The 18,515-nt window shown below is 38.2% G+C and overlaps 1 protein-coding gene and 3 long non-coding RNA genes across 6 annotated transcripts; 2 read left to right on the forward strand and 2 right to left on the reverse strand.

Annotated features, from left to right (window-relative positions):
- The first annotated feature begins 298 nt into the window (after nt 1-298).
- On the forward strand, nt 299-2,586 carry LOC6577931 (conserved oligomeric Golgi complex subunit 8). Its single transcript, XM_002003826.4, has 5 exons — nt 299-437; nt 503-978; nt 1,081-1,294; nt 1,357-1,535; nt 1,592-2,586. Exons 1-5 carry the CDS (start codon nt 365-367, stop codon nt 2,369-2,371), a joined length of 1,722 nt encoding a protein of 573 aa, XP_002003862.1. The 5' UTR covers nt 299-364; the 3' UTR covers nt 2,372-2,586.
- Nucleotides 2,587-2,981: 395 nt separating this feature from the next.
- LOC122757352 lies at nt 2,982-5,953 on the forward strand. 2 transcript variants are annotated; one of them, XR_006357361.1, is made up of 2 exons: nt 2,982-3,175; nt 5,791-5,953. It is a non-coding gene; the product is annotated as an uncharacterized LOC122757352 (long non-coding RNA). The 2 variants fall into 2 exon arrangements; XR_006357360.1 differs by having other exon boundaries at nt 2,982-3,164.
- Nucleotides 4,861-8,010, reverse strand: LOC26527340. Of its 2 annotated transcripts, none has more exons than XR_001449474.3 (3): nt 7,664-8,010; nt 6,963-7,109; nt 4,861-5,333 (listed from the first exon to the last, which is right to left on the reverse strand). It is a non-coding gene; the product is annotated as an uncharacterized LOC26527340 (long non-coding RNA). The 2 variants fall into 2 exon arrangements; XR_001449475.3 differs by lacking the exon at nt 4,861-5,333 and adding an exon at nt 6,692-6,906.
- Nucleotides 8,011-16,056: 8,046 nt separating this feature from the next.
- On the reverse strand, nt 16,057-17,629 carry LOC122757338. The gene is made up of 2 exons (XR_006357337.1): nt 17,580-17,629; nt 16,057-17,466 (listed from the first exon to the last, which is right to left on the reverse strand). It is a non-coding gene; the product is annotated as an uncharacterized LOC122757338 (long non-coding RNA).
- Nucleotides 17,630-18,515: the final 886 nt, after the last annotated feature.

Here is an 18,515-nt window from a genome sequence, read left to right on the forward strand (position 1 = left end):
TTTTTACAGCATAGAACACACACGCGAGCTGTCATTGCAGGCGAATAATAATAATATTTAATAGTTATTAGTTATTCTGACTGAATGCCTATGTGAAATAAAAACACAAATTGTTATTGAATTCGAAACCGCCGTTAAAAATTTAAATATGTGTATTATAGCAGAAAGCTATTGGCTGTCTAGAAAATGGTATAATTATATATCGTTTAGCTTTTGCTGTTAGCTCGACATGGTATATCGACTAGCTTTTGTAAAGCAAAGTAAAATTATATCGATAGTTTGCGGCTATTCTTGTATGAGGTGACTTATCGATATTAAATTGTACACAATAATAGAAATAAATAGTGAAACAATTTGATTTACAATGGAATTTACAGAAAGTATGGACTTGGAAAATGAACGAGTATTAAAATTAATATTCCCAAATGGAATCCCAGGTTAGCATTTAAACTTTTTCAAAATACACACACCCCACATAGCTTGGTCTATTCACATTTTCAAGATAATCTGCGTGGCAATCCGGAGCTGGATAAATATTTGGCCAAATTGGGCACCTGCAAGGTGGAACAACTGAAGAAGGAGCAAACGCGGCTGGCCGACGAGACGAAGCGCATATTGGAGCGAACCCAAGAGCTGGCCATATCCAATTACAAAACATTCATCACAACAGCCGAGAACTCTCGTTCAATATTCAATGAATTTAAAAAGGCCGAAGATCAGGTGGATACCCTGATTGGCAAATTGCCTGCCTTCAGCGCCAAGTGTGAGGAATTTCTGGCCGAATCAGCTGAACTGACCGAGCAGCGGCGCCTCAACAGCATAACACTGCACAAAAATGCTCAACTGCTGGAGATACTCGAGCTGCCGCAGCTAATGGAACGTTGCATTCGCGAAGGTCGCTATGAAGAGGCGCTAGAGCTGGCTAGCTACGTCCAGCGTTTGGGCCAGCATCAAGGTCATCTTATACCCGTTGTCAATGTTAGTAAGAATAGAGAGGCATTTCTGCTTCCCTTGAGCCGCGTATCTATTAGTCCAATATGTCCAACAAGATCACTCTAACCTATGTTCTCTTCTTTTCAGAGTATTGTGCGCTCAGTGGAGGCTTTGTGGCATACGATGCTGGCGCAGCTAGTGGCCCAGCTGCGCCTGGATCTGCAGTTACCCAAATGCTTGCAAATTGTGGGGTATTTGCGACGCATGCAGGCGTTTGGCGACAACGAGTTGAAATTGAAGTTTTTGCAGGCGCGTGACGCTTGGTTGACAACGTGCTTGGAGGCCATACCGAAAGCAGACGGTACGCTAGAGTAATTCACCAATTAAAGACCGTTATAAAGATATTCAAGTATAATCTTATAGCTCAGCAGCACTTGACAAAGACCATCGAAATAACGCGCATCAATCTATTCAACATTATAACGCAATATCGCGCCATCTTTCCGGAGGCGGAGCACGGCAGCAAGTCGACCCCGTTGAAGCAGCTGCAGGGAGTCTCCTGCAATGGCAACAGACTCTTTGAGGCCTGGCTGCATAATAAGGTAAGCTGATTTGTTTTACAAATATATATTTATAAATGTACATAAACTTGTTTTAGATAAACACATTCCTGCTAACACTTGAGGAGGATCTGGAACGTGGCGTCAGCTCGATTGAAACAGTTCTGGGGCAATGCATGTATTTCGGCCTGTCCTTCAGTCGTGTGGGTGCTGATTTTCGAGCACTGATTGCGCCCATTTTCGTGCGCGTGGTGCGCAACAAGTTCGAGTCGAGCATTATGCAAGTGAATGAGAACTTTGAGAAGGAGCTGGACAAGTTCACGCTGATCAACAAAGTGAGCCTGCACACGCGCAAGCAACTCGATACGGCTGCCTTGTCTGGCAGCGAGCGGGATGTGGAATCGTATGCGCCGCCCGAGACATTGCTCGACTTTTATCCACTTGCGGTGCTGTGCAATGGGTATCTGAATGCCCTCAATGAGCTGCGCCTGTGTGCGCCCTTTGCCGTTGCCACCGATGTCACCTGTTGCCTGCAGAGCTCGCTGCAAATGGTGGCGCAACGCGTGCTCGCCTTCTACCGCCAGGAGCAGCAAGCCTTTACGCCCAACGAGCGCGAGACGTTTGCCAAACTCTGCTCCTGCTTCGCCTACGACCTGGTGCCCTATGTGCAGCGCTGCATCCACGGTGTCTTCCCACCCCAGTCCATAACGGTGCACCTTGGCATAAGCCTGCTGCAGCTGGAGCAGCAGCAGCTGACGTTCTTGCTGCAGCCTCAGATACTGGAACCCCTGAAGCACCTGCTGCCCAGCAAAGTTCTAATTCATTCCACTGCTGCATTGGCTACTACAGAGCCTACGCCAATTGCTACAGAGGGCTAAACCATGGTCAAATAAGCGTCATTTATGTAGATTATCTAACTTTTAAATTTATATTCACTTGTGTGAGCCCTTGGCTTGATTCCCAAAAAATGTTTATGGCTGTAATTTATTCCAATCAAATTGAGGGATGCAATAATTTACATTATGAATTATCATAAACTGTTTATAAAATAATACGTACATATATACATATATTAAAGTTATTATGAAATCAATTTCTTTTATACTTGTTCAGAGTATATTCATTTTTCATTTCATGCTCACTTTTCCGCCCGTCCTTCTGTACGTTTGTCCGTTATAATGCAAACTATTTCATCGTTATTGAAATTAGAGGCTTGAGGTTTGGATTATATAGTATATACTATATAAACATAAGTCAAGATACAAGTTAAGACTTTCGACAATCTAAGGAGGCTGGAGAGTCCAGTCAGACATTCAAGGGGAGAACCTAACCAGTTGAACAGATTTAGTTCAGTTTATATTCGGACTAGAGAGCGTTTAGACCTATTGTTCCAAATTATATAAAATATATTATTTCATTGAACACGAAGTTGTTATATATTCACAAGAACCCAACACAGCGTCCCCCAATCACTAGTGCTCTAGTACGGGAGCGCTTAACTTACATTATTATTTGAAGTCTTAGCATATAGATATACATATATGCTATATACTCATATGTCTTAGGTTCTGGTGAAATTTTGAATATATACATATATTGGCTGGGCGTACCTTCTAAGATTTTGAAGCCAGAGAATTAAAAACTCAAAAAAAGTTTTTACAACGTCATATGGTATATCAAAAGTACATATACTTTCACTTTTGTATCCTTAGCTGTTTTGCCACTTATTTTTTTTTTTTTTTTTTTTTTAATTTAAAGACTAAATCACGCTTAAGCTTATCTATTGACTTGAATTATTTTCGGAATATTTTAAATTTGAATGTAGTCCTATCAATTATATTATCAATGAGTCGATTACCATAATATTCTCAATTATTATCCTCGACTAAGTCTTAAGAAAAAGATCCCACATCTTATTGGGTAATCGAATTGAAGTAATTAAAAATATAGATCAACTGATGAATTTTAAATAGACCTCAATTGGAATGTCTACAGCAGTCGATTACGATGCTAATTTGTAGTTGGTCTTGGTTTTCTCTCAATCGAACGTAAACGCAATGAAACGAGTTGCGAATTTTAGTTGGGATATGTGTTTGAAGCCTGCGAGAGTGGAATAATATTTTGATGCCACCTCCTGCACAATCAGAGAGTGGGCCGCCAAATCCGAGAGGGGGATTGGGCAGTGGTGCTGGGAGTGGTGTAGCTACTGGTGTAGGTGGTGCGTGAAGCGCCGACATGGCCGTTCATGGCAGATTGAGTGCGGTTAGGCGACCGGGAAACGTTTATAAGCAAATTTCGCGTACAATGACTAAATTTGGAGAAAGCCGTGCGAGTATTTTTCTTTGTTGTTGCTCTCGGCCGAATCTGCATCCGCATCCGAATGCGATTGCGATTGCGATGGCGATGGCGATGGCGATGGCGAATGCGAATGCGTATGTGAATGCACTGTGCTGAAAATTGGAAAACATGGCAGCTGAATGCAAGCACATGGACGCTTACGCGGATGCGGATGCGGATGGGGATGTGGAAATGAACACGGCTGCGGCTTATCGTTGAACGTCAGAGGCCGGACGAATGGACGGTTTGACGACCACGGCCTTTGTGGGTGCACGGACGTTTCTGTATTTTTAAGTCCACCACTAAATACAAACGAAAGCACTCAAGCACAAGTTGGTCACGATTGGGCAACCGGGTAACGGGCAACAGACAACGGACAGCGGACCGTGGACCGTGGACAGCGGACAATGGACAACAGAGAGTGCCACCTTTTAGGCTGGAACAAAAAGCGGCCTACTGCCAGCTGCCCGGCTCCTGCTGCCTGCTGCCTGCTGCAAATGGAAGTTGCGATTTTGATTGCGAATCGAAATAGATTTTGTGGTATTTGCAAAGCAGTGCCAACCAGCTGGCGATTGTGTGAGTGTTTCGAATGGATGGATGGATGGGTGGGTGCCCTGTGGGTGGGGCTCATTTGTTACATTTGGCGCTGCAACCAGGTACAACATTGCGTATACGCGTTTTTGTTCATTTATTGATTGATTGAATTGAATGCACAGCTGGGTGTACAGGGGTGTATGAGTGGTTGGGGGCGGGGTTGAGAGAGTTGAATGTTTCTTTTACACGCTTGCTCGCTTCGTTTTGAAAAGCGTTCGTTTATTTTGCAATTTGTGTGGCCGTGTCTCTTAGTTTTTGGCTACGGCAATTCCATTCAGGTTGATTTTCGCACAAAAAAAAAATAAAAATAAAAATAAAAAATAAAGAAAGGAAAAGCAGTAGCAAAAGCAAAAGAAAAAGCAAGTTCTATAGTGGTTTACTCCTCTGGCCATATTCGCATATGAGATGAAATTGTTTTTGCTATCGCAGCTAGAAATTAAATTTAGTACTTAGCGCACCTTGAGTGGCAACGGCACTTCGGGGCTTTTTATTTGCGTCTATTCAATTTGGCCACGTTTGCCTATTCGGTATGCAAAAATTATTACCGCAACGCATGGGAATCTTCGAGGGCGATGACGACTTTTGGGTCTGCTCAACGAGTTGGAAAACACCCAGGGATTTCGATTTCAATAGGGTTCTTTCAGTTCCTTTTGGCGGAACCTCGCTGCGTGCGTATGTAAATTCGCATACAAATCACTCGCGTGCTCGCCAAATGCCCTTAGGGGAATCCTTTAGTTATCCTTTAGCGATTTTTCAAATAAACACGAAACATACACGGGTTCCATTTCCACCTCCCCCTCTTCTTCTTCTTTCTGTTTATTGCCTGCGGCAAAGGAAACTTTGACGCGCTTCTTGTCAGGGCGCTGGGCCATCAAGTATCTGATTTGCTCAAACTCAGTTTGGGGTTCGCTGGAAATTGATAAATTTAGTTATTTTTTCTGTTTCGCTTTTTTCTTTTCGGCATATCTGTCACTGATTTGGGTTTATTGTCGTTGTCAGCTGATATTACGACAATGCCAACCAACGCCCGCAGGACATTCAATGCGACTATGATATGGCTAAGAAATCCTATAGATTTTGATTTTGTTAAATAACAATGAATATTATATATTTGAAATCAGTTTTATAAGCAGTTGGAAAATAATTATAGATTTGGCATAAAACTAGATTTGTTTAAAGTAACTGTATAAATACTGAAACTGTCTTCATTTCATTATACCCTAGAGCCTTATAATTCTCAAGTGGTTAGTCTATTTGGTAATTATCTTGAAAACGAAACCATTATAGTGATATTCAAGAGCTATAAGATTCACGATTTGTCAATATTATTATTACTATTATTATTTTTTTTCTTTTCATATTTTAGCGCTGTATTGGTGTGCTTTGAAGATGGCTAAAAGAAACCAAAGGAGTTCTCACGCTTATAGAAGAGTTTTCCGGAGAAATGTCTAAATGAAAACAATGTGCAGTTACCTTTGTTATTGCAGATTGCAAAGCGAAATTAATAAACATTATGAATACATGCATTATGGAGATTTAGTTTTATAACTGATTTTCGATAAAAATATGATTATCTGATTATCGATAAAAAATAACGGGATGAGTTATTGATTTTTGGTGATAAACTCGATATCCGTGCTGTATATACGGACATTTAAAAAAAATTGAAGTCTCTTCTGAAATCGACGCGTTCAAACATGTACGGACAGACGGCAGACAGTCAGACGGACAGTGCCAAATCAACTCAGCTCGTCACACTGATCAAGAATACATATACTTTGTGGGGTCTGCCACGCCTACTTTTGCCTGTTGCATACATTTCAACAAAACCATTATACCTCGATTTCCCAATGAAAATGGGTTCAGGGTATAAAAATAAACATTAATGTAATGAATCCATCATGGCTTACTTTCTTTATTATTTATATTTATTGTGTTATTTATATTGTTTGAAATATCTATGCTGACAAACTGTTCGGGATTCGATATACTCATTCACGAATAGAAATGAGAATGTTGGGTTTGCGCAATATCCATATTTCTATCTGTCCGTCCGTCGAACGAAAACGATCTCTAGTTAAGTTATTTCTAAAAGTGAAATCGATATACCGTTTCTCCACTTCATAATCATAAAAGAAAACCCAAGCCAAGTTTTGAAGGCTGGAACTGATCTAAGAAAATAGCTATAATAAATAAGCATAGATCTAATGTTTGACATAAATATACCCAACAATTCAATAATATCAATAATCTTATATCTAATACATCTATATATAATATTTATATATAAATTTAAGTCTTGCATCTTTGTCTCTAGTGGAAATCGTAATTAATATTCTATTGTAATTATGACAATTGTTAATGCACCTTCTATTCCCTTTCTCATCCCTTTCCACCTTTCTCTTCTTCTCTCTTATTTCTCCTTCATCTCATTTTTTCAACATTCTATATAACCGCCGAATGGAATAGAATAGAATGAAACCTAGGCAAAAAAAAAAAGCGTTTCGTTGCAGCAAAGTTGAGTAAAATTTCACTCACCATTCCATTTTTCTTGCATCGCACTGATCCCCCTCCCCTGCTCCATGCCTTCACACCCCACCCACATTTTCACTTCAGGCAGCACAATTCCTTCTTCTTCCTTTTCTGCACGCTCACTTGACAGCAAAGCTTTTTTCTCCGCATACCCTGTAATCATTAAGTTCGTAAAAGGCTATATTAATGCGTGCATATCTAAAATATATATTCATTTATCAGATATGTTGAGTATACAAAGAGGAACTATTTGTATGTATGCATGTGTGTATGTAGGCATACATTTATATTCATATATCTATCTGATATAGCCATAGTTTACTTTACACAGGGTATTTCTACATATACTTAACCCCAGCATCATTAAATTTTTTTCTTAGTTTTTTTTTGTCCTGTGATATTTTTTATATTCTCAATTTTTATATTCTACATAAGTATGTGGCAATGTCTGTATGTATGCGTGTCTGTCTGTGTATGAGTATGTGCAATTGTGTGTATATTATATTATTGCGACGCGAACCAATAACCATCGACCGGGCAGCGTGTTTCAGCTTGCCATTGGCTTGTCCTCGTTCTCGTCCTTCTGCGGCAACGGCTCAAGCCCAGACTCAGAGCTACATCTCAGTCTCAGCTTTTTTTTACCACATAGCTGCTGCCCAGCGTGTGTATGTGTGTGTGTGTGTGTGAGTGAAGGTAGAATGACTGACCGTTAGGTGCTGCTGCTGTTGCTGCTGCCGTCTCTGACCCGATTCACCTGTCCGCCATGCGAATTTTGCTCTGTTATTTCTCTTCTTCGTCTCCTTTGTATTGTTGCCATGAGATAGTGAAGGTGCCAGCAAGTCGAGCTACAGCTTGGATGAAGCACTCGGACCCCCACACGCCCCACTCCTCACGTTGAGGTCACCTCCATTTTTTTACGATTCGCTTGGGTTTGGTTCTGGCCAAAGCAATATAATTTATTGAAGTTCTAGCATTTTTCAAAATGAATTTTTTTCCTTTTTTTTTTTAGTAGCAACGATGATTGAACAAAGTATGCGTGTGAGTGTGTGGATGTGTGTGTGTGTGCGCGCTGCAGATACGCTTGTAATTGTGTCTGTAAGCTTGGTGGCAGCCATTGTTACGAGTCCGGGCTGCGCACGTTTGGCCTGTCCATTGAACGCCATATTATTGGTCGATTGAAAAGTAAAACATTTTTTATTATCCGCACGTGTGCAGGCAGCCTCCCATAGCCCATAGCTCAGCTCAGAGTCACTCTCGCACACACACACACACACACTTTCACATACAATGTACCGTTTTATGACTACGAAAAAGGAAGACGACGTTCCATGTTGGAATGGTTGGTTTTTGGTTGGGTTAGTTGGGTCACTTTGACCGCCTACCTGTTCGCTGACCATAAAACTTTGGACTTAACTACCCTTAGGTGCGGTCGGCAAGGTGAGCTCATGGCTTTTATGATGCCCCCACACACACATGCACACACACATCGAGCGATTCGCTTTTGTGTGTGCTCCTTCATATTTGATAAGCAAGTTTTCCTTTTTTACTTCTATTGCTGCACGCCATCAATATTCTTCTGCCCCTCCATATCTCTGCTCGCACTCTCTCACTCTTTCTCTCTGTTCTCTATCTCTCGAGCTTTCTCTCTCGCTCTTCTTTTCTCCTGGTTATAAAAATATTTCATTCAATTTTTTATTCCTGCCGACATTCGGTGGCTCTCGCTCTGTTGCACGTACATCATGCGAGGGGCGGGGGCTAGCTTCCCTTTTTGCTGATTTTCTGTTTCGCTTACGCTCGGTTTTTATGTCCAGCTATTTATTTGCCCAGCCAGCGGACCACATGGTTTCTCATTTTTTCCTTCATCTGCTTCTTCTTTCGTTCGTTTCGTTTCGTGTTTTTTTTTTTCCTTTTTCCAGCGGCCACAGGTCGGCGACGCCATTGCCATTGCCATCACCGTCGTCATCGTCATCGTTTTCTTCGTCTTCTTCTTCGCTTTCGCTGCCGTGCTGCGTCGTGCTTCAGCTTCATAATTTTTTCGCCGTGTTCGCCGTCGCTCTCTCCCCACTCTCCCCACTCTCTCACTCTCTCTCGCTCGCACTCGCATCGAGTGTGCCTAACGGGGCATTGGTATTGAGCTGCTGCTGCTGCTCTTCGTATGTGTCTGATGCTCTGTCTCAAGTCCTTTGGGCGTCGCGTCGTGGCGGCAGAGCGTGAGTCCCAAGTCAAGCGTGAGTCCCAAGTCCAGAGCGTGAGTCCCAAGTCATTTCGCTCGTCCACTTCCCCCGCCCCCCGCTGCAGCGACTGCTGGCCATGTGTTTGTTTGCACTTTTATAACAATGTTAGCGGATTGTGGGTGGTGTCACGCCAGGGCCAAATGTGGTCAAATATGTACTTTCCACCCCACCCACTATACTCTCTCTCTTTCTCGCAGAGCTGAGTCTGCGGTTGCTAGCAAAATATGATGTCATACTCTGAATAGCTCTTTGGCAATATATGTTTAAATATATGGATATTGTCGTAGCATACGTAGAATATAAACTTAATTCTACTTTCTGTTATTTTATGCGGTTTTCTTAATGTCTGTCAAAATGTGTTGCATACCTCTACGGGTAATTCATAATACCTTTGATATCTTTTATCCTATCTTACAGATAATCTTGTCTGAACAGTTTAATTAGTTCACGAATCAATGATTCTCAGACCAAACTATACTAAAATTCTAACTTCAAACATAAATTTTTACTCCCCTTCAATGAAAGTCATTCGGAAAGTTGTGAGAGATTGCGTTTGGCAATTTTGCTCTTGGCTAGTTTTGACCAATTTATTTGGGCCATTAAAATTGTATGATAAACCGTTGGCCATTAATTGTGTGTTGCTTAATTTTCGTTTTAACGCATTTCATATCAAGACGGACCACATTAGGTTGACTCTCAGCTGGTTTACCTTCCATTTCGTCCCAGAAGGGCGCATTTCCAGTTGCCTCTTCAGCCCCGATTAGTGCTCCATATATATACATATATATAGTTTATTTTGTCTAATGTGTTTCTATTCGCAGTAAATGTGCAAAAAATCGATAGATAAACTTGGGCGCTGACCATTTCGCTGGCCCTTGCAAGGGGGCGCTAGCACACATATACTATCCATTATTTGTTGCTGTGTAATTGCGATGGCTTAAGTGTCTCGCATATTGAGGGGGAATATCTTATGTACACATGTACCCATACATATGCATATATGTGTGTGTGTCTATATTGTGTATATTATATTTATGTGAGAATATATATGTGTACATAAACCTATATATTCCGAAACATTTGGCAAGAATTTTAGATTTAGAAAACTGACAGCAATAGGAGATATCATATGTTATGAGTTTTTGTGTACCAGTATTATGTTTAGTCCATAAAATTAATCGATTGTGTTGTTGAGTAAAAATAATTCAACTCAACAATTTTTAAAAATTAAGTTTAAGTTCTTGTGCGAGTATTATCAGGTCAGCAAGACTTTTTATGCTAATATCATATAATATACTAAAGATTAAATTATAGAATAAGCGACAAAAATAAAGCTTTCCTTCCCCTCTTCTGTCTTTACTACTGTTCCATTTTTGTTCTTCCCCCCTTTCATCTACTCTTTTCCCTCTTCCATACCCATTTAATTCATTTTCCTCTGATCCTTCCCTCCTACCTTGTCTTTCTTATCTTTCGCTCTACGCTCTTCTCTCTTCTCTCTAGTCTCTAGTCAAGTCTCTACCTGTAAAGTGATTGACTATAACATACTCTTGCATCTCTTGTATAAACTTATAAATATTTTCTGATTAAATTTTATATGTATAGCTACATAGACAGAAAAGAAACGAACATATACGCATACAAATGTATAATAACTCTAGATAAAGTTAAAGATACAGCACTCAAAATAAGGATCTTTTATAGAGTATATCAAGTACACACATATATCCACGCATGTGCGAGCATACATGATTTTTATTGTTATTGTTTTGTGCCTTTTATATATGGGTTTCCTTACATATAGTCACACACACACTCACACCTAGGATATTTGGTAGAAAGATTGAAGAAGGAAAAAATGAAACAATAATAATAAAAGGACGAACGCGTTAGATGGACAAGCAGACATTGAGAAGCAAACGCAATCCGACTGGAAATCTATTTTCAAATGAGCTCTATCCGAGACACACACATCCACATACACCCACACACACTTGCACACATACATGTATACAGCTATAATTGGGTGGCATTGACTTGGTTAGGGTGCTGCTTAGGGTGGCACTCGTCGCGTTTGCCACAGCGTTGAATTTCACCCCCAAAGCGCGTTGCATTTATCATTGCCTTCTTCTTTTGTTGATTTAAGCGCCCCCATACATACGCACAGTATATATATATATATGTGCGTGTGTGTATGCGTGTTTGTGTTGAATTTAAGGGGCTGCTCTTGCTGCTGACGAAGTTTCTTTTCCTATGGATTTCCCCACCCACCCATTGCCACTAAAGGCCTTCAATTTACTCATATGTGTGTATGTGTGCGTGTGTGCGGTCGTAATTTGTTGCCCGAAAACAAAACACAAAAACGTATTAGCTTGTACATACATACATGTACATATATGTTATGGGCCAACACTTTATATAAAGTTATGGATATTGATATACATAACTTTATGTAACGAGGGCCCACCACGATTGCCTTCGCCCTCGTTTCCGGCTCTCGCATTGGTCACAATTTCATATTTCTTTGTGGTTATTTACGAAATGTGATACGCAAAAAGCCCGGGCAATCAAAATGGAGTTGATAACACGGACGTAGCTTGTCTCTTGTTTCCTCAGCTATCTACTCATTGAAAAGGGTTAACAGGGAATATTGTTTTTGTAACTAAAGTGAAGAATTAATTGATAATTTTCTGGAATTCAAATTATTAGGAATAAGGCAAGGTAAAAACTTCCGTACAAAAGAATATGGGTTCCAAATTGAATACATACATTGATCACCAAATATAGCCAGTCCTTAAATTTTAGTTTTCTTTAAGGATATATAAATTAGAATTAATTAACACGAAATTTTAAAATATAATAATTATGTGTCTTATTAAGTATTTCTTTATTTCCTTTTTAAAACTTGAATAATCTTATTAGTCAACTATTTATGCATTACTTTTAAATATAAATATATTTCTTTTTTAAATTATAATTTCAGCATTACATTCTAAAATATAATAATAGTCTGTCTTATTATTAATGTTATTGTAATAATTCATTTTATTATTATAATTATTAATATTATTATTATTTTATTTTTATATTTATTTTAGATATTTTATTATCTTAGAAAAAGAAAATACTTCCTCAAAAATGTAAATTAATATTAATATGCTGATATCAAATACGTAAAATAATTAAAAATTTCTCGTTGACTCAGTCAACATTTATTTCTTAAGCCTTCATTGCTTAACATCCAGTCTCTTATTTGACTTTAAGTCTAACAGCTCACTCATTTATTCTGCCCACTCTGAAAAATTGGTTAGTAAAACTCGTCTGTGGTTGAATAATAATAACGTGCGCAATGGTAAAATTGTAATTTCAGATTTCAGAATGGAGGAATAAATGTCTTCCGGGTACCTCCATCAGCATTTTGCTCACTTCGAGTTTATTCATTTTCTTAATTTACCTAAGCGTGTCTCATTTTGGAAAATCGCTTGCTTGCGCTCCGGCGCCTTTGGACGCCGCCTAGCACTTGAACCCTTTTAGATTGATAAACAGAAGGCTCGGCAGTCAGCCAGCCGAACCCTTCCCCGGCACTTGACAGGAGAGCCGTATCGCGACATAGACATCTATTAAAAGCAGCCAGGAGGCATTTTTTGGCAAATGCCAAAATTACATCAAAAAGAGATATAAGAATGCGAAAGCGAGGCGAACGAGCCAAGGAGGAGCTCAACTCCAGATAGATGAGCAACAATGCAAAGCGTTGAAATGAATGGAAGATTCCTGCGCGTCTGTCGTCTTTCTCGGTGTCGACGTCGACGTCGACGTCTTCCTCTCCGTCTTGTATGCATAAATATCTAAATTCCGCTTTAATTGCCGGGACATTTCTTTGTATTATGTTCGGGGTGGGTAGAAATTTAACTGAGCAGTTGCTATCTTCATGATGACTTTGATGTGTCACATAATTATTAATAAGACAAGCAAGAGTAGTTCTGTTGGGGCTGTGCCCGACTTGGAAATACCCTGCACTGCGTTCAATTGAGATTTTCTTATTTGGGTGAGAATAGTGGAAAGGGGTTAATATATTGATAGAATAGAAAAAATGGAAGAAGCAGAAGAGAGTTTAGGGAGATGAGAGGTATAAAAGATATAAAAGACACAAATGGCGAAAGATGAAATATAAATATAGGGAATTCGAAAAATTAAAATGGAACGATTGGATAGACAAGGAAGATAATAGATTCAATGGAAGAAAGAAGAGGCAAGAGAGAAAGTGAAAGGTATAAGGCCAAAGATGAAATTGGAAGAGAGTTGAAAGTCGAGAAAAATATGACAGATAAGAGAAGAGAGAAACAGGAAGGGAGAATTGATTTTTTAATATACATGTTTGACAAAAGAATAGAGAAAATACGAGACTGAATGTGTGTTATATCTATAGGAGAATATAAATAATGAAGAATAGAGAATAGAGAATGGATAAATACAAAATAGATAATGGATAATAGAAAACAGTGAATAGCGAATAAAATAGGCAGATATAGAGATATAATTATTATCTATTTTTATCTATAATATAACTAAACATTAAAGAATAGAGAAGAAAGAATATTCATTATTAAAGACCAAAGAAGAGAAAGCAAATGAATGAGTAGCTAAATAAGAAGCGATTTTTATAAAATGAAAATAATTAAAAAGAGGGAAGAAAAAGGTACAGATTATTTTCATGAGACTACTAAGTATTCTTATCCATATACATTTGGTATCGAAATTATGGGATTTAATACAAAATATATTATTTTCAATATCAATATTATACATACAATTGAATAAAAAAAAAAAAAAAATAGACCCTTTGAAACATTTGCCTCTGGGTAGAAATATAACGAAGATAACCTTACGTGTTATTAGTGTGGTGTAAAGTGCTGTAGTATGAAAAGGCAATTTGTGCGAAAACTAAAAAGAAATCATAAAACTTTATCAATGACCGAGGGGAATCAATTTATTCTCATGCATGTTTCAGAGCCTTAGCCGCTTGTCCGATGCTCAAAAATTTCACTTAAGTGACTTTGAACTTTTGCAAAAAGAATGCGTAAAAGTTAGTTACGAACTTGGCTGTGAGTCCTGGGAGTGGCCAGACAAATGTATTTAGAAAGGATGTATTTACATGTGTGTATGTGTGTGGTAGCCGTGTGATGTGGCTTACGCTTTGGGTCTTACCTCAACTGGCACCAGAAGCAACCAGCGTCACTTGTCTTGAGCTGAGGGCGGAAATTTGGAAATTCGGAAAAATACTAAAATCAATTTTATGTGTTTAAGTGACCCGATTAGATTTGCTCTTCTCAAATAAAAATGTTCCGCCAGGGCAGAAGCAATCTAAGATTTTGCATAAATCTCATATATAAATTGTAGTGTCCTGCAGCAGGGTGAGGGGCCACAAGGGAAAAGAGAAAAGCGAGAACGGAAAAGCTCGAGCAATTCAATTGGTCTGCGAATGTGTGGAATATCGAGTGAACACTTACATGACAAGACAATAACTTTGACTTGACCATTCGACCGTTGCTCATATCTAGCCCAGCCTCGCCTCTAACCTTCCTCCTATGTCTGTCCGTCTGTCCGTCTGTCTGACTATCTGGTGGCTAGCTTGTTTGCCTGTGTTGTGGGCTGGTCAGGTGTCATTTCTTTTGGAGCAGCTATACAGGTACAGGTCTGGCATTATGTGCATGTATGTATCTATCTTTCATTCTTTCATTTCAGCCTGGCCTAAACAAAGAGAAATATTTATGTGTTGACCAGCTCCAGCTAGACGCCTGCAGGCAGAGATGTGCTTGAAAGCCGAATTCCAAATTCAAATCCAATTTGAAATCAAAGCCGAACCAGCAGCAGCAGCAGCCCAACTTTATGATGAAAAATGTTCAAGATTCCAGCTACGGTCAGTGTACAATTGGCATTACTGTACTGCCTCACAGTCTCTCTATACATGCCTGACTATGACCCACACACACACACAAACAGACACATGTTGACCTTTTTGTACCAACATCGAAAGGGTCAGTGCGAGACAGGTCGACTTGAGCTCTCTGGCATTAATATTTAATAATACGAATTGCTGATTGAAGCATTGCCAAGCCTCTTCTATGGCCAACAGCAGCATAAACAATCTGTTTGTCCCTGTCTCGAATGTCTCGAATAAAACACGAGCTACTATGATTAAAAAATAGATATACACAGATGTAAATAAACAAGTTCTGGGAGAATCACTAAACAAACATGTATCTAAAGATAGTAAATGTTTGTTGAGTGCTTGTCCACTTCTTTTCTATCTTCTGACTGCTTTTGTTTTGTAAAAAATAGTTTGAAAAGACTTTCATAGTAAAAACAAAGACTTTTATAATATTTTATTATTTATAAAAATCTTTATAATAATAACCAACATTCACTGAAAGTTAAAGTTAGTATTCTTTAGAAACAATTTAGTCAATTTTATAAACAAATGAAAAAATAATTAAGGCTTATTTAATAATAATATGAAAATGAAGTTTTTATAATCAAGCTAACCAAGAATTAAAATTTCAATTTTTTTTCCTGGTTGAAAAAATATCAATTGCTTAAGAATTTATATTGATTTTATTTACCATTTTTCTTCGAAGTATATACTATTCTGGAAACATTACTTTAAATAATTATTCGATATTATTTATCTATCTTGAGGATAGTAAACCTCATCCAATGCGATTTCACAATATTCATTTATTTATTTATATCTTTATTTTACTTTTCTTAATATAACAGTTCATTGCGAATGGTATTAAAATTTATAATAATTGTGCGAGACTCAAGGGATGAATAATTCGCATTTAATGACATTTTACAATATTTTAGAATTTTACAATATTTATTTCTATTTATTTCATTCCTCTTAATACTATAATTTATTGTAAGTATTATTTGAATCAACTATTTGAAGTAATTGTGCGAGACTCAAGAGATAGATAATTCATATCTAATGTAATTTTACAATAGACGTGTATACTTAATATATTTGCTTTACTCCAGAGCGCCGGAAAGTATGCTACATTTGAAATCCCTCAAATTCAGACTTTCCATAACTATGTGGAATTCCTTGCGTTGTAAAGTCCTCTGTCCAAAGTCCAAATTAAGCAACGAGCGATATTTTATTATATTGGTTAACTTCCGGCTCCTCCGGCTCCTCCTGCTCCTCGGACGTAATACGAGTTTTCCTAGAACGTCGCACGACGATGCTTGACGCTTATTTTAATAACGTGCATGCTGTGTGCATTTAGGATAACATCTGAATTTATGTAACAGCGCAGCACAAACAAAGATGGCAGCAGGCACGTCGCAGAACAGGACGTGGACGTGGATGTGGATGTGGACGTGGATGAGGGCAAAATATATAAAATAAAAATAAAAAAAACACAAGAAAAAAATAAAAGGACAACAACGAAGTGATGTCGATGTCCTGGGGTTGCCGGCAGGACGAGCGCCACGACAGCGAGTGCCCCAACACTAAGATTCAAATGAAAACTGATGCGGATTAGTATTTAAAATAATGTCCTGCAGGGATATAATTTTTTCTGTAGCACATTTCTGTCGCATTCACTTGGTGTTATTTTGTTTTGTTTTTGTTTTTCTTTTTATTTCCTTCGTGCTTTATTTATTTATTTTACATTTTTTCCATTGTCGCGTTGTTTTAATTCCTTCGCTCCTCCGGGGCGGGAGAATGTTTCATAAAATTTATATTTGCTGCTTGCTCTTGTTCTTGCTCTTGGTCCCAGCTCCGTGGTCTTGGTTCTTGGTCTTGGAAGTTTTATTACAAGACAATTTACATATTTCACTTGTGAGAATTCCGTGCATATGAATGTTTCTCTCGACGCTTCCTTGTTTCTGTTTCCAAATTAATGTTAATTTCCATTATATGTCCATTGTTTCGCAGCGATCCTATTGACATTCAAGTTTGTCCAGTGTCAATACAGCTGACACAAAATGTTAAAACAGCAGCAGAAGAAGCAAGAAAAGCAACAACAACAACAACAGCAACAAAAATAGATTGTAAATTAATTCACTGCCAATCGGAAAATAATAAAAATAGAATCCTGTCGCTCTGCCACCTGCGTCGTCTGACGGTGGCCGAGCTCCCATTATGTATTCTCTAAGCAAATGCCATTAATTATTGTTATGTCCTTTTGATGGCCGGATTGGAATGTTTCCCGCTGCGTCCTAAGCTGGCCAGTCCTTGGCTGCTTTTTTCTATTCAACAAATTTGCATTACGCTAGTGGCATCAATTGAGCGTTTTTTTTAAATGAAAATAAAAAACAATCGAAAAAATTAAGTTTAATTGGAAATAGGTAAATGAAAGGTAAATAGTTATGCATAAAAGTTTACATGTCTCAAAATTCTAATAAAATTGACAAGGAAATAGTTTTTGGTTTCAGAATCTAGTCTGAAGTCAATGGCAAAAATTCAAGATTAAAATACCAATAAATACCACAAATATACATATAACACCTTGTTCTATTTATTCAGAATCTTGTGAAAAGTAATTTCAGCATAAATTCTATTTTACTGGAGTAACGGAAAAATTGTAATCTTTTCACATATTTAATAAATATCCTATAATCAAATAATAAAAAATAATATTCTATCTATTGTGAAGAGACATAATATAAGTTTACTGTCACAAAAACAGATTCCCTTGGGTCTAGGTCTAACAATATTTTTACTTTTCATTTTTAAAGACTATTTAATTAAAATACCAAAAATACTAAGAATATACACATAACTTTACACCTTTGTCTATTGGCATTGAACTGTAAAAGCTGAGAAATTTATTTAATATATAACTTTCAAATTCCAAATTAAAATCCCTCAACAAAAGTTATGGCATTTCATTTAAAACTCGTTGCACAACTTAGGCACATCATAATTAATCCCCCTCCTGTCCCTCCCCCACTACCACTACCAACATTTACATGTGCATGTATGTATATTTGCGTGTGTGTGTGTGTGCTTGCCAGCTGCCATTGTCATATAAATTCCATAATACGACGTAATTAAATTTCCCTCGAACTAACGTCATGCGAGGCCAAACGACGTAAACGACATAACGACGTAAAGCTCTCTATAATTGAGCGACGCATATGAGGAACAAGCCTCAGTGAGCTTTTTGCTGTTGGATGTTCGGAGCAGAATTTCGAATGGTATATTAAGTCATAAACTAAGTGCGTAATTAAGCTAGAATAGACGCAGTACATATAAACTGACTGGCCAAACATACACACAAACAAACACACACATACACACATATATCCCCATTTGTTG

The sequence above is a fragment of the Drosophila mojavensis genome, unplaced genomic scaffold (assembly GCF_018153725.1).
Source record: "Drosophila mojavensis isolate 15081-1352.22 unplaced genomic scaffold, ASM1815372v1 contig_49, whole genome shotgun sequence".
NCBI classification, from domain to species: Eukaryota; Metazoa; Arthropoda; class Insecta; order Diptera; family Drosophilidae; genus Drosophila; species Drosophila mojavensis.

What these genes read in the sequence shown, in the direction of transcription:
- LOC6577931 (XM_002003826.4), top strand. Translation starts at nt 365, where the DNA reads ATGGAATTTACAGAAAGTATGGACTTGGAAAATGAACGAGTATTAAAA. An exon ending in ATTCCCAAATGGAATCCCAG is followed by an intron (nt 438 to 502) that starts GTTAGCATTTAA and finishes CACATTTTCAAG; the next exon opens with ATAATCTGCGTGGCAATCCG. An exon ending in AGGCCTGGCTGCATAATAAG is followed by an intron (nt 1,536 to 1,591) that starts GTAAGCTGATTT and finishes AACTTGTTTTAG; the next exon opens with ATAAACACATTCCTGCTAAC.